This window comes from Myxocyprinus asiaticus, chromosome 21 (genome assembly GCF_019703515.2).
Source record: "Myxocyprinus asiaticus isolate MX2 ecotype Aquarium Trade chromosome 21, UBuf_Myxa_2, whole genome shotgun sequence".
Taxonomy (NCBI): Eukaryota; Metazoa; Chordata; class Actinopteri; order Cypriniformes; family Catostomidae; genus Myxocyprinus; species Myxocyprinus asiaticus.
In genome coordinates this window covers 40,730,186-40,756,728 of record NC_059364.1, presented here as the reverse complement: position 1 = coordinate 40,756,728, position 26,543 = coordinate 40,730,186, and the positions used below count along the sequence as shown (strand labels likewise).

The following is a 26,543-nucleotide window of genomic DNA, read 5'->3' as shown; positions in this document are numbered from 1 at the left end:
GATGTCACTTTGTAAAGAAACACTACGCGCCTGCGAACATAAGCATTCTTCAACAGCGGTGAACACAAACAATGAAGATGGTGAAAGCATCGAGCAATTTTGTCTGCACAGACGATGAGATTGCTTTATTACTACAATTACTTTGCTGGAGAAGCATCAATAAACTCAAAATCTTGAGCAGCACAAACACTGTCCTGTAGTCCGCCATTGTAGTTTTGAATGTCTCGTGTGTTGTTTTGAAGTACTCGCGCGCATGCCTATAGACTGAAATCTCAAGATTATTCAATAAACTGCTCATTTTTACCATCACTTCATCTCCTGCCTCCTTCTGTATTCCCCCTGCTGACTCTTGGGCTGGTAGGAGAGTAAGTTTACGTAAGCTGTTGATGTTGACTGGTTTTGGATATCAGAGAGACCTCTGATATATGGATATCTTCTGACGGAGAGAGAGGTCTTGTGTACACTGGATCTAACATGCATTTTCAGTGCCTCATGTTTTCATATTCTAAGCATATCATTGAATACTGTACATGGCATCACAGCTGTCTACAGGCTATATACATAAGCGGTGGGTGAATGATCTGCAGGGTAAAAGTACATCAAATAAAATAAATAACATTTAAAATACAAATAATTTCCCCCATCTGAATCCATACATTAATTTCAAGATTTTCAAATTGCAGGTTCTGCCTACTGTACAATGTTTACACTCCATACAAAACACTCCAAATGAATAAATTGTTGATTATTGTTATTTGCATAGACACCAGTATTCATACTGATAATTATACATCTCAAATTGATGCCTATCAATCCATTATTCTTTATATAACACGTAATACGCGTGCGCATGACGTCATCGTTTTCACAAATTCGTTTTTGTATGTTTAAACGGAGACGATAACGGCATCGTTTTCAAAAACTTAAACTATGAAACCCGTTTTCAAAAGTTTGCGTTTTCAGGCCCCAAAACGCCGTTGTCGTGTAAACGAACAGCCAAAACGCATAAAAAGTTTTCTGTTTTTAGTTGAAAACATTGCGTAAACGGCCCCTTAATGTGCATTCAAGGTATACATTTGATTAGTTTGTGTATTCCCTGGAAAGGATTATTTGACCACAAATATTGTCAGCTTATTAAAGGTGCACTCAGTACATTTTTCCATTTAAAAAAATTTTACTCCTAAAAAATCTATAATTAAGTAACGTGTATAAAAATCATCCACACTCACATTAGATTAAGACTCCAGTCATATCAGTAACCTTACAAAAGCTGTTTTATTCTACATGGAGAGGGTCCACACATGGGGGCAGCCATGTTAGAATCACATGACCAGCTGAACACTACTCGCTTAATCTCAGTAAACAACCTGTTTGTTGACACTTTCACTCATGGATTAAATGAATCATGGCTGACTGAATTTCTATAAAGGCATCAGTAACTAAAAACTATTGTTTTTCAATAATGCTGCATCCACACCACTAGAAAAAAGTTAATGAGTGCACCTTTAAGCATAACAGGTTAAAATAGTGCATATAAACATGCTCACTTTGAATTCCAAGCCATACTTATTACGAATTTGGTACAGTTTAATATTTTTACAGTTAATATTCATTTCAACCATAGTGGCATAAATGTTAATCTCCTGTCAGAACTAGTGATGAAATTTGACCAAAACAGACAAGCAGTTGTGGTTCATCAGTCGAGATTTTAATTACAGTTATAAGACTGATGAGGGAGAAAAATGACAAAACCCTGTGTAACACAGAATGGACAATAAAATATCAAAAACTACTAAAATTTTATGAGGATAAATGTGTTGTTCCAATTCAGGTGTTCCAGTGTCAGTCAAACAGAAATGGGCGGAGTCATTAACTATATGGCTTCTAATTAAAATGGAACCGTACACAAAAAAGTAACCAGGCTCAAAATATATGGATAGGCTCGTAAATGTTAACACAAGCATAAAAATGACATTTGTTATATTGAAATGACCATCAGTGAGACAACTCGACATTTATCCTCATTTCTTCCAACAAAGGGATATCACATTAAAAAAAAACTCATCTTTTTGTAATTTCTAGTACATTATTAACAATTGGCTTTTAGAATGTGCATACATAATCTGTCAAACCCAAGTCAAAAACAGATTTTTTACATTGAAGCCAATCAAGAGGCTTTATATTTGCAACACTCAATGAACCAGCGCCACCATGTGGTTGCCATGTCTAACTGCATCAAAGAATGTATATGGACCTGACTACTTTCTGTTGCTGCCTTCAGTCTATGCTGGCACAATGGTACTGAACGTAAAACCGTGTCAGTAAACTGCCAGCCGTGCAGGAAGAGAGGGTAGATGGGCCAGAACAGCACTGGCTAGACCTCATACAGCAAAGAAGAGAAATAGATGGAGTGAGTTCTGATGTTGCTTGTTTGGTTTGGTTCTCAGTCACTGTCGAACCTGATGGAGTTCACGGAGGTGGAGATGGCACCGCCTCTGTAACTGCCGCGCTTTTTCTTAGTCTTCTCATGGCGGAAAGATTTGCCCTTGGTGAATTTAAGAACGTTGTTGGCTTTCTGTCCCCAGTCTCCATTGGCTCCCAACTAAAATAAATAATAGACAGGTCAAAGAAATGGAACATGCCATGATAAATGCATAAAAATAAAAACTCTTATTGTAAATGTTGTCCTATTATATGGGCACCGTTTACATTCTCAATGTAAATGCTAATGCACCTCAGACAACACACAAGGACCAGCTACTCACCTGTAAATCATCCGTTGTGCTAAAACATTGAACTTTACCAGTTGTGTGGCTTAAATGGAAAATATCGGATACATTTCTTTTTTTTTTTTTTTTTTTTTTGCAGAAGCAAATATATGGATGTTCCTTCAATTTTAGGCACAAAAATATAATTTATATTATGGATGATGAAAAAATATACATTAACTACAGCTAAACCAGTGTGATACATGTGAAGATATATATTTTATTATTTTTTTTATCAAGGATTATATATAATTTAATTTGAAAATATCGCATTAAATTCATATAAACATTTAAAATTGAGAATTTCTAGTAATTCACCAATTAACTTCCATATTAATCACTCATTACTGCTGAAAAACAACTCAGTAGTCAAAAACTACGCAATCAAATCAACTATACAACATAACTACACATCAGTACTTATATACAAAGTATTTAGACTTTTAACAATTTTTTGGTTAAAAATGAACAAATTGCCATTTCTGATTGAGTACATAAACAATCAGTGTTCAAAACAATGTCCTTACCCCGACTCACTCCGGTAAGCCTATAAAAATGATTTGTATTTTGAGCTGTCGGTTTGGATTTGGCGCAAAAACCGCTGGTTTATGACGTTTATCCTTGCATCATTACATCATGTCTGCACACACATACTTTCGTAGGTCATCTCATGATCCAGCTGGAGAAACTAACTGAGCTGTTCAACTCAGTTCAGTCACACACAGTTCAGGACAGCAACCTTGCAGTCTAGATGGATGTTTATCCGTTATCTGTTTGGTAAAGTTAACTGCTATAATGCTTGGATATTCATACAAATATGTAAATAAGTGTGTTATCTTAAAGCAAGTAATATTTCCATTTCAAATGTTTAATTGTGTAACATATGAACATGAAAATAGCACGTTATGACACCGGCTCCAGTCACGACCACACGCAGGCGATGTCAGAAGAACAGTGCCGAAACACCACTGACGTAATGTCTTCTTCAGCAGATTGCTTGCCATTTTAAGTTTCAACCACAGATGTCGCTAGAGCGCACAAAAGTTATGTAGTGCAGCTTTAAACTAAAATGTATTCCGTTTCTGCTGAATGTTAATGTGTGATTATGCTGCAAGCTGGTTCATTATTAGATCAGTCTGTAGAGTGCGGCAATGTGGACTTTTCTTCCTTCAGAACTTATCCAGACTATGTATGCTAGATCTTTTACTCGTCACACCTCCCTTTAGTCATTTTTTCATTTGATATAGTTTAGTTATGTTTGTTACATCTGTTTTGTCTGTTGTGTGTGTGAGAGTGCAGTTAGAATATATGTGTATGTTTGTAAACAAGATTCAGTCTTTATTATGCAGCAAAAATATCTGCATAATATCATGTGCAAAGCCACAACTGATGCCCGGGTCAAAATTGACCTGGGAATGCAAAAGAGATAGTTTAATAAAAATGGTAATCTCTCTTAAATAACTTATATATATATATATATATATATATTTTTTTTTTTTCCTTTTCATTTTGGCAGGCTTGACAATGTCACAGAGTTTGGTTCCCACACAAAACATTATGTGGTATTTAAAAATTATGATTTACTTATACGGGTCAAAAATGACCCGAACGCAATAGAAGGGTTAAAACATTTTTCACACTCACTTTTTAATTTGTCTACAAACAGTGTATGTACATGCATCACATGAGATTTGTCATTTCTTCTGAAAGTCATGAAAATTCCCACCACTCTGTCATTTCCAGCACACCTCAAATTCTGTATTGTGTTTAATAGGATTCGGTGGTGGAAATGATGCTGATGGAAATGACAGTTTTAATGTTTTAAAATAAAATTACTGACTCTTTTGTCTTGCTAAGGCTAAGTTCATAGCTAACATTTTATGTACCGGTATCCTAAATACACAAATAATATTTTCAAATGTTTGAATAACATGGCTAAATTGCAGCTTGATTTCAATGACACCCGTTAAAAAAATATTTTGCTTAAGTTTAATCAACTTTGATTTTTCTTTTTCTCTTAAACATCACTCATATTTCATCAAGCATACTCTTCACTGACACTTGTTGACACTTTTGGAGAGAGAGACAAAAGAAAAAAGAAAATTGGGGCAAAATTGTTTGTGGTGGAAATGACACCACAACAGTGAGTCACAATTTTCGAAAGGTTGACGAATCATTAACAAATATTGAAACTTTTTGTATAGACTATCATTGTTTTAAACATGTATTCATTTATATATTCATAATAGATTTTCATAGTTTATATTGAAAGTCTTGGTCTGAGACAAGGCTAAAACAGAAAAATATTAAAAGGCATTTAAAATGTACCAAAAATAAATGGCCTGGTAAATGGTTTCCTATTTTCTTCCGTTTTAATGTGATCTTGATATAACAAAAAGAATCTATTAGTTTTAATAAAAATCAATCCCTGGGACACAAAATGGCCCAAAGTTGAAGAAACGCATACATAGACTTCATGGAACACCTTCAGTGCTTGATTAAAATAACGGAGCATTCTGATCGAAACTTTACATTTGTGGCAAGAGTATTTTTGATGGCAACAGTGCTGACTTTGTGGTTTATTAACATGCAGAGAAAACGGATGGTGTGATCTGATCATAAGTGGTCACGAGATGTTAATACTAGGGATGTGTGAGACTAGTCGACTAAACGGTTCTGATGTTGCTAGTCGATACTGGAATTACTAGTCGGTTAATATTTCCCCCCATTAAACTGATCGTAATTTTTACACATTTACGTTTGGCTTTATATAATTTTTTTTTTTTTTAACAGAGGCTGCACTTAAATTACTGTCATATTAATGTTACATATTTTAAATAGAATAATACAAATATTATTTAAAAAGAGGATATCTGGAGCAGATACAGAGTTGAATTTCACCTCAGGCTGCGCATGCTGCTGCTCTCTCTCTCACTCGCGGTGTGCGCAGGAAAATGTCCTCTCGCTAGACAAGCAAACTCAGCAAAGTAGTTATGAAATCACTTCAGTGGTGCGGGAATCGGCTTTCCAAATGTTTGAAAGTCCCTAAGGATGTTTTCATATTTGAGTCTTCTTTACATCTGTGCATGCTTGTATGTTATTTTTCCGCTGTGCAGGCTTTTTCAAGTGCAGGATAGACGCCTCAGGTGAGTCAAGTCCCGTCTTTCACCAGACCATGTCAACGTGTTAATTTTACTCATCCAAAAATGTATACTTTTGAGTAAGTAGCCTAGAAAATAACTGTTTTAGACTAGGTATGCATTTTTTAATCTGCTGATTAAGAAGGCTATCTTCAACAAGGCTACATCAGGCATATTTTTCTATCCTATAACTACTTTTTTCTTTCTTTTTTTTTTACATCGTAACTGTTATTGGTTAACGTTCTTTACCGAACAGCTGTCATATCAGATCAATGGTTAATGCACAACTGCACATCGTGAAATACGCGCAACTTTTCAGCCATTTTTTTTGCTCTCATAGATTTGGCTTAGTCTACCTGTTAATTATTTTCAACAATGTCCTGACTGTTTTAATATGTTAAGTAACTTTCACTTGGTGATTTCTGTTTAGAACAGGCTTTTAGGGTTGTTCCATTGATCCTGCACTATTCATTCAATTGCTTTCAATAAATAAACCTGTATTCGCTAAAGGTGAATGCGTGTCATGTTCTATATTTAATGTACAATGATCATAATTCAAGGCGAGCACGTCGCAGATAAATGCCCCTTTTCAGTGGAATTTGGAAAGATTACGTATTTTAAATGGGTCCCATAAAAACTTTTTTTTTAACTGTTTTCTGAAGGTTGGTTTGTCTTTAGACTAGTCGGTTACAAAACTTCCGTTTAAACGACAGTCAAATTAGTCGTAGCGCACATCCCTAGTTAATAATAATATAATTATGTTGACATTCTTACCTTGGCATCAAAAGAATTGTCTGCTAGGCGGGGGTCCACATCAATCTCGTCGTCTCTTATTCTACGGAAAGGAGCATTGCTTGCCTTTAGAGGCCACACAACAGACAGAGAAACAGACAGAAAATGCATTTAAGCATAAGTGCATAAACAAACAGTGTGACAGTATGCTCCTACTGTAAGAACATGAGTACACTGGAGAATTGTTGCCTCTGCTAAGAGATAATTTTGCCAATTAGTATTTAAGCGTGTATAAAAGAAAAACAAGCTAAAATAGCAATATTCTGGAATATTAAATAAAGTACCAGTCATTTAACATCTGTTCTGTATAAAAAATTGCTTAAGGTCAATATTTGGCCATTTTGAGATTGTCCGTATAGCTGATGAATGGAAGTGTTGCCTCCAATTTTGTGTTAACCTCTCTTTAAAATGACTGGATAAACAATTTGTTTTCAAATATTTGAACTTGTTTTTTTTTTTTAAATCAGCGAAAATCAAAAAGGCAGTACGAAGTGAATACTGTATCACGTACAAATACTTGACGTTAAAGGTAGTTCACTCAAAAATGAAGATTATCTAATTATTTACTCATGCCATCCCAGATGTGTATGACTTTCTTCTGCTGAACACAAACGATCATATTTAGAAGAATATTTCCACTCTGTAGGTCCTCATAATGCAAGTTCCAAATAACAATGGCAGCATAAAAGTAATCCATAAGACTCCAGTGGTTAAATCCATATCTTCCGAAGTGATATAATAGGTGTGGGTGAAAAACACATCAATATTAAATCCCTTTTTACTATAAATCTCCACTTCCACATTTTTCGTGCACATCACCACCTACCAGGCAGGAAGGAGAATTTATGGACCTACAGAGCTGAAATATTCTTCTAAAAATCTTTGCTTGTGTTCTGCAGCAGAAAGAAAGTCATACATATCTTGGATGGTATGACGTCGAGTAAATTATGAGAGAATTTTCATTTTAGGGTGAACTATCCCTTTAAATAATGCATATATTCATACATACATTTTTGCATTGCGGTAATAAGAATTGGGGTACAATGTGCATAAATTATGAAAATAAATTGACAGTGTAAAAAAACATAATGGCCCTAAAATTGGCTACATTTTCTTTAGCAAAATATAATATTTGTTTATGGTTTTAGGGTACAACAGCACCAGGACATCACCTCATTTGCTGTCAATTAAATTATATTTTATGCATATATCTGTATTTTACCTGCCCTCCTTTCTAGAGATCGGTATCAGCTATTAAAAACCTATATGGGTTGACCACTACTAAAATCCCACAATGCATTGTTGTTTATTGTTTTTTGCAACGTATAGTTGTGTATGTGTAGGCCATATGGATTCAGATTTTTCCCACTGTCAATAAAGAACAAAGAATTTCTATCTGGTTTGGGTGCGTTTGAACATGCACTTTACATTGCACACATTTAAGGTCCAAAAGTCCACACAAACATGTTCAAAATGCTCAGCCCTTTACCTTCTGTTTGACTTGGGGAAAAGTCTGAGGTGTGGATGTGGTGATTGTCTTATTCTTGGGGGTCTTTTCTTCCTTATCCCTCTTTCTTTTGTTCTGTGTGCCTGTGATCAGAAGAGATAGAAGAGATGCTGAACTCAGACCATGCTTTTGTTTTAAAGTCAGCTTGACACTTCATACACTGGAAAGAGCAATTTTACACTTAACTTGGCAAAGTGTATTCATATAAGAGCGGTTCAAATGTAGCCTAATATTTTACTCAAACTGACAGTGTCCCAAACATGCGCAACACTTTAAAAGGAAAAGTGATAAATCTGTTGTCGTCTGATTCACCGACAATTTACAATTACAATTTGACTAATCAAATCGCGTACATAAGTTGTGATCCTTGCTGTAACAAATATGTTCTGAATGCCTGTGATTGTTTCTTTGTGCCGCATTTTCACATTCAGTGAGAACAGAAAAATTACTTGACATCTTGTTAGGAAACAGTATGAGTAGGCCTCTAAGAAATGTCACGTCAACCCAAAAAACTCTGGACGATATTGGTGTCTTTGAACAATCAGAAAAACTGAGCACTAGCACTACCGTTTGCTGAAGTAGCAGGAGTCTTGGGGGCTTCTGTTGTTTCCTCGTCCTCAGATGAAGAGTCCTCTGATGAGCTGCTCTCTGCTTTGGCTTTAGCAGCCGGTGTTTTTGTAGCAGGCAGTGTTTTCACGACTGGTGTTTTTGGCTGCTGCTCCTCCTCTTGTGAACTGCTGTCACTTGAGGATGAAGACTCGGCTGTCTTTTTGGCCGGCATCTTCGCTGCAGAGGTGGGGGTTTTTGTTGCAGCCTTTCCGTTGCCGACCGCAGGTTTAGCATTGGTCGCCGTGACTTTGGGAGTCACGGTTGTCTTAGCTGGTGCCTCATCTTCACTGGAGCTGTCAGAGTCACTGCTGCTAGACTCGGCTGCAGGCTTGCTGGCCAGTACAGGGGTTTTGGCATCAGACGCAGGGCTCTTTGCAACATTCGCTGTTGGTTTAGCCGTCTTAGGAGCTGGAGTCTCATCCTCCGAGTCAGAGCTGTCGGAGTCCGAACTGCTTTTGGCCGGTTTAGGGGCTAGTTTAGCTGTAGGAGTGGGTTTGGCTGGGGTTGAAGCGGGTTTAGATAGCGGCGTGGTGGCAGGCTTCTTTTGAGGTTCCTCGTCTTCCTCTGAAGAGCTGTCTGAGCTGCTTTCGGCTGGTTTAACAGTGGCTTTAGGGGCTGGTTTTGCTGGAGTAGCAGCGGGTTTAGATACCGGTGTTGTGGCAGGTTTCTTTTGAGGCTCCTCATCTTCCTCTGAAGAGCTGTCCGAGTCAGAGCTGCTTTCAGCGGGCTTTGTTGCAGGTTTAGCTGCAGGAGTAGGTTTGGCTGGGGCTGGTTTTGCTGGAGTAGCAGTCAGTTTAGATACCGGTGTGGTGGCATGTTTTTTTTTAGGTTCCTCATCGTCCTCTGAAGAGCTGTCCGAGTCAGAGCTGCTTTCAGCGGGCTTTGTCGCAGGTTTAGCTGCAGGAGTAGGTTTGGCTGGGGCTGGTTTTGCTGGAGTAGCAGCCAGTTTGGATACTTGTGTGGTGGCAGTTTTTTTTTTAGGTTCCTCGTCGTCCTCTGAAGAGCTGTCCGAGTCAGAGCTGCTTTCAGCGGTCTTTGTCGCAGGTTTAGCTGCAGGTTTCGGAGTGCTCACAGGTTTGGGAGCAGCTGCTGGTTTAGCTGGTGCCTCATCTTCAGAACTATCTGAATCTGTGAGATAAAACAGCTTATGAGTGATGTTTATAAAGATGTTATTAGCTCTTATTACACACCTCTCTGGAATACTTTATTCTGATTGGTCAATGGCGCCATCTAGCGGTCTGATATTTTTGAGTAACAACCGCACATTCGTGTATTAAGACATAGACCAGTTATCCGGGTAATTTCAACTCCAATCATATCAGTGATTTATTCTTGCATAATAAAACAAACGAAAATCAATGTTTCATGTCAATTTATTTATTAAATTGGCAAGTAGTCTTGTAATAAGATGGATAATGAGCTGTCAGGTGGTTATTTTCGTAAAAAAACACCAACAGAACTATTATTTGGAAGAACCAGACAGAAACCGAATGTGAAATTAAGCTGTTCAGCGATTTCTTATGCATTAACATAATTTGAACGCAATTCAATATTTCATGTCCATATATTTATGTATTAGCATTTTAGTTGTGTAGTAAGCAGGATAATGAACAGTCAACTCCCATTCGCATCGGGGTCCTGATCACCTGGCCTAACCCAGCCGGTTTATTTTGCGATAATCAGCTAAATGTACATTATCCCTCAAGTTATTAGCTCTAGCTTTCTTAAAAGTTTAGTTCACCTAAAAGTGAAAATTCATTATGTACATAAATTTGTTTTATTATTTTACATTTTCAAGTCAGTATTTACTTGCCTGTGACACTCTGAACCACTGATACTTTTTCTTCCAAGAAACACAAAAGGAGAAATTGAAGAACGTATGGAAAAAATGTAGAATGAACAATGAAAGTGGCCACCAAAAACATGATCAGTGAAGAAAAAACCCTGACTGTCAAAGTAATGGAAAGCATTTGAATTATCCATTAGTGTATTTCAAATTTGCTAACACACGCAAGTAGCATTTTCAATTTTGCACTGGTATCTTTGATCGGATCTCTGAAGACGCATTTGAGTGCAAGGTGTAAATGCAAATATCCAGATACTATCCAGATATTAAACGCATGTTAATGCAATGTGTAAATGGGGCCAATGTGTTGAGTGTGTAAACGTGAATGATATTTGAGAGCAACCAACAGAGAGAATATTTTCAGTGAAAAGCTACTTAATTTTTGGTCTGTTCCTCACAAATCTATTGTATGCCTTCAACAGACTTGGAATGTATTGCATAAATCATACTAACCACTCATTTTTAGTTTTGTATTATGAAAGAGCAGCTTGAGCATTGTAGGGTTGCTCTGATACCAAACTTCTGATTTCGGTACGATACCAGCCCTGGTACCTCGGTATCGATACTTCGGCAACAAATAAATAGCCTCAGATTACTGATAAAGCCACACAGAAAACGACTTGACTGAAAGAACTGCATAAAGATTAGCAACATGATATCATACCGTTTCAAATTTTTTGGTATTGCGATATTTCATTAGTGTATCGAGCAACCCTAAAGCATTGTACCCAACATCTCCTTTGAGCTCAGAAGAAAGTGGTACTTTTTATGTATTACATAATTTTTCTTTTTGGGTGAATGAACCCTTTAGACGTTTTTACCTTTTAACAGCTTTTTAGAAGACTATGAATCTGTGTGTTCTTCAGTATAAATTCTGGGTCAAAGTTACTGAATGTACAGTTCCTCTCTTAACTGACTAACTCACCTGAACTTGAGGATTCGTCTTTCTTAGCAGTTGCCGCCTTTGGAAGGGCAGCTTTAGCAGGGGCAGCCTTCGCTGGAGCAGGTTTTGTGGCTGGTTCCTCATCCTCAGAGTCTTCAGAACTAGACGATGATTGTTTTGCAGTGGGTGTGACTTTAGCCAGAGCTTTCTTGGCTGGCGCAGGTTTAACCGGGACAACTGTTGTGGCTGGTTTCTTTGCCACATCCTCATCATCAGAGTCATCAGAACTAGAAGATGAAGACTCGTCTGCAGCAGGGGTGACTTTGACAGCCGCGGCTTTGACTTGTGTGACTTTAGCAGGCACAACCTTTGCAGTTGTGGTTTTAGCAGCTGGTTTTGCCACTTCATCCTCCGAGCTTGAATCTGAGCTTGAAGATTCCTCCTCCTGAGCAGGAGAGATCTTTGCAGGCGCTGGCTTAACTGGAGCTGCTTTAGCCGGTGCGGCTTTCACCACTGGCTTCTGTACCTCATCCTCTGAGCTTGAATCTGACAAAAAGAAACTCATTAGCACTCGGTCATAGAAGAAACAAAACAAAAATGACTGTTTGTGGTGATGATCTGGAGAGGGCTGTACCAGAGCTGTCAGAACTGGAGTCTTTCTTAGCTGCAGGTTTGGGGGTCACAGTCTTTACTGGGGCTGCTGGGAGAGACCAAATGTCACATGAAATACATACACAAATTTACAGGGGAAACCCAACAAAGCCTGTCAAAAATTTCTCATTTCTCATCCCAAAATCAGAGAAAAAATAAGAAAATGTTTGCTTAAAAAGAAAATGAAGCCTGTTTAGGACCTTAAGTTTTTTTTTGCATTGCAACATTTTCAGAACAATTAAGCAGTTTTCACCAAAATTCCCATGACTAATGCAAAAAAGAACAAGATATTTAAATTATAAAGTATAACATCATGGAAGTATTTGTTGTGCCTTTTATACAATGAAATCATCAAACCATGGTTAAGAGCAGTTGTTCACAACCTACACAATATTACATACAAATTATCTTGTGGCCCCCTTGAAAGTTTGCAGAGGCCCCCTGTTTGAGAACCACTGGTTAAGAGGGTTTTAGGCACTCCACTTAGCACTGTGCCTAAATTGTGGTACAAATCACTTTAATGCACTGCCGTCTTGTGGATAAATGATTTAGTAAGTCTAAAGGACACCTCAAACTCTTACCAGGGGCTTTTTTAGCTTTGACTGGAGCAGACGCTGTCAGTGTCCCAGGAGGCGGAACAGCACTGAACTGTCCTATGAAAAGAGATTCTCTTTAATAAAAAAGTTTTATTTTTTTTATTAGAAACCCACTTTTCTCTTAAAGGTGCTGCAAGTGATTTTTTTATGGAATGGCACGCAGAAAACATCCCTCTTTCCCGACAAATCACACCTTTCTCTGTGACATCCCTGGGCTATGTAAACAGCAAAAAGGAATCTGACCATGGAAAACTATCGTTTAGCCAATAATTAGACTCTGCCTGTCAGTGATTTTGAGCTAGAGGTAGTCTGACATATTGGTTTTACAGATTAATCTGTGCCGATAGTTGCTCCGATGGTTTTAAAAATAATAATTTCTCTGTTGGTTAGAACGACTTGATTGTACAGTATAACAGTGGCCTCTAGAGGTGAAATAAAAACAATAGTGGAGATTTGCTTCATTGACTATATTCATCTTTATTTTTATTCTCAACTGACATCAATGCATATTTTGATTAGATAACCAAGCGTTTTAAATTGAAGGGCATGCAAATAAAAATGTATAGATACTATACAGAAACGTGCCCTGTCAGCACATACTGTACATCAAGTCTCCTACTCCATATTTTGTGAATAATTATAAACCTTATTCCTCATTAAACCTTTCATCTGGTAAATATACAGCTCTGGAAAAAGTAAGAGACCACTGCAAAATTATCAGTTTCTCTGGATTTACTATTTATAGGAATGTGTTTGAGTAAAAGTTACATTTTTGTTTTATTCTATAAAGTATGGACAACATTTCCCCCAAATTCTAAATAAAAGTATTGTCATTTAGAGCATTTATTTAAAGAAAAATGACAGAACTGATCAAAATACCTAAAAAGATGCCTTGTTTTCATACCTCGAATAATGTAAAGAAAACGAAAACGTAACCTCCTCATGGTCGCTATAATGTGGTTCTCGCTCTCGGTGGGGCGCGTGGCGAGTTGTGCGTGGATTCCGCGGAGAATAGCGTGGGCCTCCACACGTGCTACGTCTCCACGGTAACGCGCTCAACAAACCACGTAATAAGATGCACGGATTGACTGTCTCAGACGAGGAGGCAACTGAGATTTGTCCTCCGCGACCCGGACTGAGGCGAGTCACTACGCCACCATGAGGACTTAGAGCACATTGGGAATTGGGCATTCCAAATTGGGGAGAAAATAAATAAATAAAAAGAGTTCAGAAATCAATATTTGGTGGAATAACCTTGATTTTCAATCACAGACCCCCATATCATCACCGATCCTCCACCAAATTTCACAGTGGGTGCGAGACACTGTGGCTTGAAGGCTTCTCCAGGTCTCCGTCTAACCATTAGATGACCAGGTGGAGGATCTGGGGGTGCTTCAACAAGGCTGGAATTTGGCATATAAATTTGTTTTCTTTACATTATTCGAGGTCTAAAAACACTACATCTTTTTTGTTATTTTGACCAGTTGTCATTTTCTGCAAATAAATGCTCTAAATGACAATATTTTTATTTGGAATTTGGGAGAAATGTTGTCAGTACTTTATAGAATAAAACAAAAATGTTCATTTTACTCAAACACACACCTATAAATAGTAAATCCAGAGAAACTGATAATTTTGCAGTGGTCTCTTAATTTTTCCAGAGCTGTATATGGGCTATAAAAAGCTTAATTTGGTTAACATTTAAGCAAAAAGCATTGTATCAGAGCAACATCTCTGACATTTCAAGTGAGTCCCTTGGGTGTTTTGGGCTTTTAGGTAAAAGTTCCATGTTATACATCAAGTTTTAGGTTTTGTTTTGTGTGTGTGTGTGTGTTATTATTAGAATTTTGGTCAAACAAACAGCATCTGTGCTTTTACTCAGTTTGGACTCTTGTTGTCTCCATGTCTGTGCCCGTCATAGTAAGGAAACTCAAATGCATTTTTCATGAACATTCGATAAATTGATTTTAAAAGCCATCAACTGATAAATCGGTTATCTGTCTTTTACGCCATATTAATTATCAGCATCTGCAAAATCCACTATCAGTCGATCTCTATTTTAAGATCACATTTACTGCCTGTGAGCAGCGCTGAATAACAATGTATTTTCCCTCTGAATCTCACCAAATCTTGTAGTTACAATTTAGTCCACTGGGGGCGCTGTGGATGTGTTGTCGAGGTGTTGAATGAGAGAAGATGTATTGTTCTTCTAAAGCAAATCCAAGTTATATTACAAGACAATACTTGTAATATTTAGATTATTATTGAATTCAACCCTATTGGAATTTGGTTCTTGTTGGAGTTAGTGGTGCACCGATCAAGAAATTTGAGGCTGATACAATTACAGATATTTTTTTAACACTAAGATCGACCGATACCAATTTTTTTTTTTTAAAGTGCCCTTAGCCACACTTTTGCAAGTTATATTCTGCAGTTATGTTTATGCCCCACATAGTGAAATTACATTAATTGTGATTTGCTGACATTTATTTGAGTTGAAAAAAAGTTATGAATAGTTCTGTTGTCAATATCAAAAGGTCATTGTGACATACTGGCAACCAGTAAAAACCATGAGAGCATCACACACAGCAGAGATACTTACAAAAATAAGAAAGTTGTCTATTACTAGCTCCAAAACTGCTCCTGTGAGGAATCATTAGTATTTATGATTTGTTTACCGCCTTTGGCATTTTGTTGCAATACAAATAACTCATTAAGCAAATGCGTGAAGACACGGTGCCGTTATTTAAGGTTGAACAGTTATCTGTTATTAGTGGCATTGAGACCAACATCAGTTTGATTTAAATTGGGACCCTCACAGATTAGCGCTGAGATGGGTGACTGATGAGATATTGAGAGCACCTGGAGAGCGCTCATGATCACTCAAACAGTCTCTATCCCTACGTTACATCACGTATACTCATTTGAATTTGTATGTTTAATTTGTTTTTATGCCCGTTTTCAGTCTCTTTAGTTCTCACCGTGCATCGAGTCAGAATAACTACCGTAACGACTCTAGAAAATGGCAACTTAATATTCATATACATGTTATTCTTACACGTTTTAAAACAAACTGGCATATTCATCTAAATTACAGCATATCTGAAAGTTTAAATTCGTGAATGCTTAGAATTGCCACCAACTCATCCTCCAGTGGCCACACTGTATGTTTCAAGGGCTGAGCAAGTGCTCATTCATTACAGTAGCATTGTATGTGTGCTGCAAAAAAAGACAGGCCCTTAATCTAGGCACGATCGGCCAATCGCCAATCATGGATTTAAGATGAAAATCTGCCAATTTAGATCGGTGGCCAATCGATCGAAGCACCCCTAGTTGGAGTTATGCAAAGCAACGTACAAGGATCTGCTTTTATAGGGGAAAGACACAAGGAACCCAGAGCTTATCAGACCAGTATGTGTTAAAATGCTGAATACCGGCAGAGCGCATTTTATAAAAGGCAAACTTTCAATATCAATAATAACATGTGCAATGATAAAAATGTGATAGCCTTTATGTAGACTCAGAGTTTATATATTTGCGTTACCCTAATGTCATCATAAGCTCCGGTTGAGCGCAAATATTTTTGCGGATATTTTTAAATCTTTTTTTGTTTTCCATTTTTATTAATGCATATTGTTCATTTCATTTTCTTTCCCCAAAAGAAAAGCATAGTTTGTTGAAGTTATCTTATTTGGAAACAGTGCACGGTAAAGTTTGTGAATAAAACAAATGATAAATTTCACGCACGTGCCATACTTGTTATTTTTAACATGCATTTTAATTTATGAGTAATCAGGTCCTCTATTTTTTTTTCCTGGGTTAGCGTACTCTACTTCAAAATTACTTAATGCCTATCCCTAGTTTGCACTGCTTTACAATAGTAAGTAAAACAGGCATTATTCCATGATAAATGTTTAAAAACACTAGTATACTACATGAAATGGCTAACATCACTCACAGCACCATTAGGATAGATCAATGTGAGAGAGAAGTGCAGTGATACCAGTCTTGGGTTTCTTAGTAGGAGGAGTCTCTTCTTCATCAGAGGATGACTCTTCACTGCTGGACTCTGCAGGGGCTGCTGGCTTGACTGGAGGGGTCTTCACCGGGACGGGTGCTTTTACCGCTGTCTGTGATACAGAGAGAGGATTATAACAGGCTCAGATCAAACACAAACACCAATTCATCAAGAACGTGCCCTCATCACGTGCGATCGCTAGTGTTAAGCCTAAGTGTGGTTTGTTCTCTGTACAGCTGCGTGTTGCCTATACAGCTGGAGTTTTGCTTACTGGCCCCTGCTGAAAACAGGTGGTACTACAAGTTTGAAATGCTCTGATGGTAGGAATATTCCTTATTATGGTCCAGGGACATGATTAAAAGAATAGTTCACCCAAAAATGAAAACTCTCTCATGATTTACTCACCTTTAAGCCAACAAAGATGTGGATGTCTTTCCTTCTTCTGTAGAACCGAAATTAAGATTTCTTAGATGCACATTTCAGCTCTAAATGTCCATACAGTACAAGTGAATGGGTGCCATTAGGCTGCTGGCTTTTTGACAGTCCAAAAGGCATATTTAGGCAGCATAAAAGTAATCCACATGACTCCAGTTGATCAAAGAATGTCTTCTGAAGCAAGCCGATAGGTTTGTGAAAGAAACAAATCGATAATTAAAACTTTTTTTTTTTTAATCGTTGCTTCCGGCCAGTGCTGGGATGCTGTTTAAAATGACCAAACTCTCGCGTGACGTTCTCACATGAATGCCTCATCAAGACTACATCACGCGATAGCTTTGTGATTTATTTTTTCACACCAACCAATCGGTTTGCTTCAGAAGACATTAATTGATCGAGTGGAGTCATGTGGATTACTTTTATGCTGCCTAAATATGACTTTCGGACCGTCAAACAGCCAGCAGACTGATGGCACCTGTTTACTTGCATTGTATGGACAAACAGAGCTGAAATGTGCTTATAAAAATCTTCACTTCAGTTCTGCTGAAGAAGGAAAGTCATACACATCTGGGATGGCTTAAAGGTAAGTAAATCATGAGAGGATTTTCATTTTTGGGTGAACTATTCCTTTAATTGCAAACTTTTTTTTTCTTTTTTTCTGAATTTTCTGCTGGATTTTTTTTCTCTTTATGTTTTATTTATGTAATGAACAATTACTATAGGCTAACTAGAACACTATATCTGATAGAAGCTTTTCATTAACAAAATAAACTGGCTTGGCCCACATGCCCGGAGGTTTTTTTCCATCTGGCCCACTTGGCTGTGAAGTTGAATAGCCCTGAACTAGTTAATCCACTTGAGCCTTCTCCCTTCCGTTCGTCACTCATTCTGGCACAACAAGTGGAAGGTCTAGGTTTTTAGAACCTACTATGCTTGATGAAATCAGAAACCCATGCTGCATTCCAATGTAAACATGGCGGCACGCACAGCCAGCAATCAAGTTTGCGCTCATATCTTATCTATCATACTTGATCATTATAAACACCTGTAAATCACATCCATTTGATAATATATAATCTGTCCTCCAGTGCATCTGCTGTGATGTGTAAGTGAAATTCTTTTTTATTACAGCACAAATAAAATTACTCACGCTGGGGGATCAGTCAGTACAGGAAAAACTCACGTGCCAAAGGTTAAAAGTACCTTAGCTGGTGCGTCATCCTCAGATTCACTCGAGCTATCCTCGCTGCTGCTGTCTTGCTTCTTCTGAGCTGCAGCTGCAGGAGTGGACGCCAGCTTAGGGGTCGAAGCTATGGGTTTGGCCCCTGAGGAACACACATCAATGATTTGAGTTTTCAACTGATTAGGGCTGTGCAATGTGACAGTATATACCTTGCAACAGTAGAAATGTGAAGCCACAACATTGTGTGTCATAATACTTATAAGCACAAAACAAAAAAATTTGACCTGTCCCTTTTCTTTAAAAAATTAAGGAAGTTGGAATGTGCGAGGCCAATATTTTGAGGGTTTAAAGGCAAAAATGTGAAGCTTATAATTTCATAAAAGCCTGAGCAATTATACCAGGAATTATCCACAGAACTAGCCATCATAAATGTGTTCATCTGTTCAGATCACCTTTAGCTGGAGTTTTAGAGGGCTCCTCATCAGAGTCTGACTCTTCATTGCTGGAACTGCTGTCTTTTTTCCTGGCCACCACTGCAGGCTTAACAACGGCTTTCACAGCCACGGGTGTCTGTGCAACAAATGAACAGGCTGTGATTCAAGAAGAGCAAACCTACAGTGATATCAAACACACGCTCATATAAATTGCATCGACTTTCAGACCTTCACTGGAGCTTTAGCCTCATCTTCAGATTCACTTGAGTCTTCAGAGCTGCTGCTTTCTGCTTTTGAAGCTGCTGGCTTCACTGGAACAGGAGCTTTTACTGTAACAAAGAAAACATGAATTGTATGCATTTAAAATGGAACATTAAGTGGAACTGAAACCATTAATTCCGTATGATTGCAATCCCTAGGCAATGTTTAAGATTAGGGATGAGTCACAACGGCCAACTATTCAATTAGCGAGGTCCGACTAGTCAATTGTTTTCTTTAAATGTAAAGTTTTGCACATCCCTACTTATGATGACATAGTAAGTGATACAACTATGTACCTTTTGTGACTTTCTTTGCAGGTGCAGCATCTTCCTCATCACTGCTGGAGTCTTCACTGGAACTCTCTTTATCTTTCTTTGCTTTCTTAGCTGAGGGGCCGTTGACAGCCGCGGGGCCATTGGCGACCGCTTTTCGCTTTTTAGTCTCTGGGGACCTGGTGCAGGCAAAAAGAAAACCACACCCCAAAAGTGGTATTAATATCAAATGTATCTGACAAAAAAGCGAGCTAAATGAACAACATATTCAGAAAAGAAACAGCTTGTACATACTTCACCCAAAAACTGAAGATATCCAGAAGATTGTCCTCATTTTGGTCCTGAGGTTTCTGATAGGATGAAATAGGTAAAATATTTCACACTGATTCACTTTTGATACAATATTTTTAGAAAATCTAAATTTAGTATGGAGGAAACCAGAGCAATTATCACAGTGAATTTCTTGATGACAGATGTTTAAACTGTCGCATAGCTATCATACAAGATATAGGTCAAGAGCAATAAACACTGTATGATGGAATCTTTTGAATAGGTAAAGAACAATTCACTTAATTGTCCGTTCAAAGACTGATCTTGAACACTAAAATGACCAAGAGTCTATTTTGTAGATTTGGCTTGAACATTGGGCACCATGAAGCATTTACCCACGTTTCCATTGATCATGATATAAAGTGTTGACATTTTCAACAAATTTTTGTAACATTCTGATTTTTATTAAACTAAAACCACAAAAAACACACTTAGCTATAATACTATACATTAAAATTACATAAATTAACAACGGGCAGAAATGAAATGTCTTTAAGCGTAACATATTTACACAGCGCCTAAACAAGTGTTCCAGACTACCTGCATGTAATTCCCACGTGTGTGCTGAACTGCACGCGCCGATCGACACACTGCACACCTACAACACACACACACGCGCGGGACTTTATAATAAACCTGAGAAGCGTCGCTTACCACTTTGGCCTGCTTTATGAACTCTTTCGCGGCTTTACTGAACTTGTTCTCCACGAGAAACGAGTACACATGCTGGTAGAGATCGCTGGGCACCTTTCTGTCCTGCGCCATCTTCGCTGCACTCATGAGGAGGAGGAGGAGCGCGATTTCATTGTCACGTGCAGCCGCAGAAAATGGCGCACAATAAATGCGTCACAATATGTTTACGATAGCGTTTGGTGTGGGACCTTTTTCACACTTTGGGTTTTGGAACGCGGAAGTAAGCGTTTGCAGGGTGAACTTCGACAGCAGTGAATGGGAGATCACAGCAAATATTTTTACTTACCCATTTGCTCTAAGACCAAAATAAAAAAATCCACTATTACATCTGAATGACTTTCCAGAATAATATTTTTAAAAAAAATAGAGAGCGGTGGATTAAGACAGTCAGATGGGAGAAGATGGCAAATTTACTGTCACTCTCTCAGCAACTGTAATAGAAACCCCCTCGCAGCTGTGGTAATTATTTTTTTTTTTTTTTTAAACTAATTCCAGGGTAATATAACACAAAGCATAATGTTATAAATCAACACTCAATATTTAAAAAAAATTATCATATAAAAAAGTTTGCTAGATTTACACTGCTAAATAAGGGAGAAACGCATCATCAGTCTGTGAAAAAGGCGTATTATTGCATTTTCTTGTTAATAATATTATTATATTAGCGAAATGATTTATCCATAAGTGTAGTTTTTGCAAACCACCGTTCTTTATAATATTTAAAAATGAATTAAACAGTGGCTCATATGGGGGCATTTTTATTTTATTTGTGATTTTCTCCCCCATTTGGAATGTCCAATTCCCAATGTGCTCTAAATCCTCGTGGTGGCGTAGTAACTCGCCTCAATCTGGGTGGTGGAGGACGAATCTATGGCAAGCCAAAAGGATCATAATACGCTATAGACTAAAACGCGATTTGGTTGTACAAATACGCGCCTTATTTGCGGCATTTTCCTAATAGTGTAATGAGTCCCGCCCGCTGATTTCCACAGCCAGTAAGTTTGAACTGTTCTCACCCAATCAACAAATAACTGAGTCAGACCAGACAAGTTACTTCACACAGGCACATTTATTTGGCAGCGATGAACTTGTCTGGTCTGACTCAGTTCATTGTTGATTGGGTGAGAACAGTGCAAATTTACTGGCTGTGGAAATCAGCGGGCGGGACTCATTATACTATATGAAAAATGCCGCAAATAACACGCATATTTGTGCAACCAAACGCGAATAGTCTGTAGCATATTGTGAGCCTTTTGGCTTGTGATACGAATCTGCCTCTGCGTCTGAGACAGTCAGTCCCTGCATTTTATCACGTGGCTTGTTGAGCGCGTGTGGAGGCTTCATGCTATTCTCCTCGGAATCCACGCACAACTCACCACAGGCCCCACCGAGAGCGAACCACATTATAGCGACCACGAGGAGGTTACCCCATGTGACTCTACCCTCCCTAGCAACCGGGCCAATTTGGTTGCTTAGGAGACCTGGCTGGAGTTACTCAGCACGCCCTAGATTCGAACTCGTGACTCCAGGGGTGGTAGTCAGCATCTTTACTCGCTGAGCTACCCAGGCCCCTGGGAGCATTTTTTTTTTACCTTTACAAATATAATTTTTTTCTAACCTTATAAAATGACTCTCTCATCCTTTTATATCAAATACTTTAAATGAAACAATTACTTCCATTTTTAAATGGCATGTTTCAATAATTCAAAATTGCATGGTCTCTACATTGCATAATGTGCATTGTTACTGAACAAAACTTTTTCTCATTCACATATTTCCAAATATTTTGGCTATTAAATTAACAGCCTGCAAAACAAATGCATGACAAGGAGGAGTAGATGACAGTATTTCTACAGATTTGGAATGAGGAGCGTATAAACAAAAACTTAGCAACTCCATGCCAATTTAATAAAACAATGCAAAAATAAATATTTAACAATGAACATTAGTCAGAGATATGATTCATACACTAAAAATGGTTAATGTTCTGTCAAATTTTTATTGTATCATTAATAATGTTTTATTTAATATCACGGCTATTTAACACATCCAGATATTATTTTTGTTAATATTATTATTAACTACATTGTAGCATTTGGTATTTTTAGTGCGGGAGCAGGACACAGAACTGATGCAAAGCGTGAGAAGCGGAGTGCCTTGAGTGTCTGTGCGCAAGCATCCACCACTAACTCGGCAACATCTGCACAACGGACGGCACGAAAGAAATAATGTTCAGCAAAAATTCAAATTAAGAACGCAATGGATATATTAATTTGGAACTATATCAGATTGCAGGGGATTTTTTTAGTCCAGAGATCCTGTTAATTTCCGACCCTAGATGGAACTACAGATGGAGATGAGAGATGTAACAGGTGTTTAAGTGTCTCTCTTCATCATGCAGCTGGTACACAAAGTATTTTTGCTATTTCTGACTTTCTTGCAAATGTGCTGCATTATGAGGGAGCGACAAGATACAAAAGGCGTTCGCCTTTGTTTTTTGCAAGAACAGTATCATCTATGAGTGCTGCAAATGACCTCAGACATCTCAGCTCAGGAGGTGCTTTGAGTTCAGTTCACTTTATTTCCACAGGGCATTTATAATTGTTTTTATGTCTTAATTTGTGTAAGTAATTTTCCGCCTGCATGTTTAGACGGATACTTGCCTGACCGTAAATGGAAAGGTCGTTACTTATATATACAGGTGCATCTCAATAAATTAGAATGTCGTGGAAAAGTTCATTTATTTCAGTAATTCAACTCAAATTGTGAAACTCGTGTATTACATAAATTCAATGGACACGGACTAAAGTAATCTAAGTCTTTGGTTTTTTTAATTGTGATGATTTTGGCTCACATTTAACAAAAACCCACCAATTCACTATCTCAAAAAATTAGAATACATCATAAGACCAATAAAAAAAACATTTTTAGTGAATTGTTGTCCTTCTGGAAAGTATGTTCATTTACTGTATATGTACTCAATACTTGGTAGGGGCTCCTTTTGCTTTAATTACTGCCTCAATTCGGCGTGGCATGGAGGTGATCAGTTTGTGGCACTGCTGAGGTGGTATGGAAGCCCAGGTTTCTTTGACAGTGGCCTTCAGCTCATCTGCATTTTTTGGTCTCTTGTTTCTCATTTTCCTCTTGACAATACCCCATAGATTCTCTATGGGGTTCAGGTCTGGTGAGTTTGCTGGCCAGTCAAGCACACCAACACCATGGTCATTTAACCAACTTTTGGTGCTTTTGGCAGTGTGGGCAGGTGCCAAATCCTGCTGGAAAATGAAATCAGCATCTTTAAAAAGCTGGTCAGCAGAAGGAAGCATGAAGTGCTCCAAAATTTCTTGGTAAACGGGTGCAGTGACTTTGGTTTTCAAAAAACACAATGGACCAACACCAGCAGATGACATTGCACCCCAAATCATCACAGACTGTGGAAACTTAACACTGGACTTCAAGCAACTTCTCCACCCTTCCTCCAGACTCTAGGACCTTGGTTTCCAAATGAAATACAAAACTTGCTCTCATCTGAAAAGAGGACTTTGGACCACTGGGCAACAGTCCAGTTCTTCTTGTCCTTAGCCCAGGTAAGACGCCTCTGACGTTGTCTGTGGTTCAGGAGTGGCTTAACAAGAGGAATACGACAAATGTAGCCAAATTCCTTGACACGTCTGTGTGTGGTGGCTCTTGATGCCTTGACCCCAGCCTCAGTCCATTCCTTGTGAAGTTCACCCAAATTCTTGAATCGATTTTGCTTGACAATCCTCATAAGGCTGCGGTTCTCTCGGTTGGTTGTGCATCTTTTTCTTCCACACTTTTTCCTTCCACTCAACTTTCTGTTAACATGCTTGGATACAGCACTCTGTGAACAGCCAGCTTCTTTGGCAATGAATGTTTGTGGCTTACCCTCCTTGTGAAGGGTGTCAATGATCGTCTTCTGGACAACTGTCAGATCAGCAGTCTTCCCCATGATTGTGTAGCCTAGTGAACCAAACTGAGAGACCATTTTGAAGGCTCAGGAAACCTTTGCAGGTGTTTTGAGTTGATTAGCTGATTGGCATGTCACCATATTCTAATTTTTTGAGATAGTGAATTGGTGGGTTTTTGTTAAATGTGAGCCAAAATCATCACAATTAAAAGAACCAAAGACTTAAACTACTTCAGTCTGTGTGCATTGAATTTATTTAATACACGAGTTTCACAATTTGAGTTGAATTACTGAAATAAATGAACTTTTCCACGACATTCTAATTTATTGAGATGCACCTGTATATATATATATATATATATATATATATATATATATATATATATATATATATAATTTTTTTGATCACTTCGTTATTTTAATTGGTTTTTCGTTTCGTTTGGAGTGCAATCTGACTTTAGAAATGTATTTGATTTAAGTTTTTAGTTTTTTAAATAATTTAATTTTCAATGCAAAAACACTTAAGCAAGAATATTCACCGATCCCTCAGCCCGGGGGTTGCACATGTAGTTGGATATTGCGATATATATATATATCGTGAAGAAGGGAACAAAACAAATTTATTTACATACATGATGTATTTTCCCGGACAACGAAATACCCGACAGGTAGAGAATACACAGATGAATTAGGTTTGTTGCTGCCAAAGAGATGTTGCCCTTCACAGCTGTTGTAAAGCCATCTTTCAAAAAGTTGAACAGCACACATTTTAATTGCACTTCATTTTTTTCCAGTTTCATTAGAATTGTTAATTAAAATAAATAAAAAAATAAAGTTCAAAGTTCGCGTCGCTCGCTTACGGAGACATGGCATAACATTATTTGCATGTCGAATTAACAGGTTTAGAAAGGTTTATGCACCCGTAACATCTTAAGTTCAGTAACTATGCGACAAAGCGCTCCTCACTGCGCCCACTTACACTAAATTCATCAAGTGCTCAAGCGCGCTGCTGACTGCTGCATAATGACTTTAAACTCGATACTTGTTTGCGAGGTTGCTCGCAGCAAAAATGACGTCATCGCGGCATTGGCGGAAGTGCGCGTTTTATTTCAGCTTAATATTTAAGAGAGGAGAGATACCCAGAGGAATGACGCTTAGCCATATGAAGAAGAAGCTGTCTGTCACGTTATTAAACCAATCAGATCAGAGTAAACTGGTCAAGGGATACCTCATTTGATTGGTTAAGCAGGTAGACCCGCCTTCCCCCTCGCGCTTGCAAAACTCTTTTTTGTCATCGACAAGTGCACGGAGAACAAATGAATGGCCACTGTTTGCGATTAATTGAATCGCGGTAGCCATTTGGTTATTTATTAAAGCTGCTTTGCCACACCATTCAAAATAATAGACGGCAGTCATGGAATTAGCCCACAATACAAAAAACATCATTTCTGTGCACAAATATATTTTAAATTAAAAATAAATTTACAATACTAGGAGAAAAGCTTCAGTGTGCGTTTTTGGAACACTAACATATAGCCCAATTCTATAAAAATGATTGTTTAGCTTACTTTTGAAAAAAATGCCTTTGCGCTACAAATGAAAAAAGCATTACATTAAAAATATAAATTACCAAACGAGAAAATAATATTGCCTTTTTTTTTTTTTTACACACACTTAAATTAGCCTTACCCTGTTCTGTAGATGGAAAAAGTCGGCTGAATGACTTTCTCAGAATGTTCTACACTTTTTTCAAGACTATCAGAACTATTTGTCCAGTGCTGAGTTCACTTTCAGAAAACTAACTTTTGAATATTTTAAAACTTTTAAATAGTTTAAATCTAACCCTCTTTACCTCGGATCGCATTTGCTGAGCTTCTTCAGAAAATGTAAATTGCATTATGACACTGAAATTAATTTGAGATGACAATCAAGTTCAGTTGGTCGTTAAAAGTTGCTGGACAAATATGCGGGACATAATGCAGTTGTGATGGAGATGCTTTAGATTAGATGATTGTTCAAAATAGCCTATTGAATATCAGGAATTTATCATATGTAAACCCTGATATTACACCGCTTCAGTTTTTCTTTAATAGTTGTGCACACAGCATATACACATCGATGGATGGTCCTTATACTAAGACTGAAAGTTTCCCCCACTACTTGGTGCAGGTTGCCAGCTTGAACAGGGCCATGATGA

The 26,543-nt window shown here is 37.9% G+C and overlaps 1 protein-coding gene across 4 annotated transcripts; it reads right to left on the bottom strand.

Annotated features, from left to right (window-relative positions):
* Positions 1 to 1,683: 1,683 nt before the first annotated feature.
* On the bottom strand, positions 1,684 to 20,533 carry nolc1 (nucleolar and coiled-body phosphoprotein 1). 4 transcript variants are annotated; one of them, XM_051648957.1, is made up of 14 exons: positions 20,380 to 20,533; positions 19,690 to 19,745; positions 19,420 to 19,574; positions 19,091 to 19,191; positions 18,881 to 18,998; positions 18,449 to 18,570; positions 16,796 to 16,922; positions 12,778 to 12,849; positions 12,180 to 12,245; positions 11,588 to 12,091; positions 8,775 to 9,944; positions 8,190 to 8,290; positions 6,683 to 6,766; positions 1,684 to 2,602 (listed from the first exon to the last, which is right to left on the bottom strand). In XM_051648957.1, the coding sequence occupies exons 1-14, from the start codon at positions 20,503 to 20,505 to the stop codon at positions 2,444 to 2,446; spliced, it is 2,961 nt and encodes a 986-aa protein (XP_051504917.1). In that variant the 5' UTR covers positions 20,506 to 20,533; the 3' UTR covers positions 1,684 to 2,443. The 4 variants fall into 4 exon arrangements, with proteins under 4 accessions (XP_051504917.1, XP_051504918.1, XP_051504919.1 ...); XM_051648958.1 differs by having other exon boundaries at positions 12,180 to 12,242; XM_051648960.1 differs by having other exon boundaries at positions 2,454 to 2,602; positions 6,683 to 6,743.
* Positions 20,534 to 26,543: the final 6,010 nt, after the last annotated feature.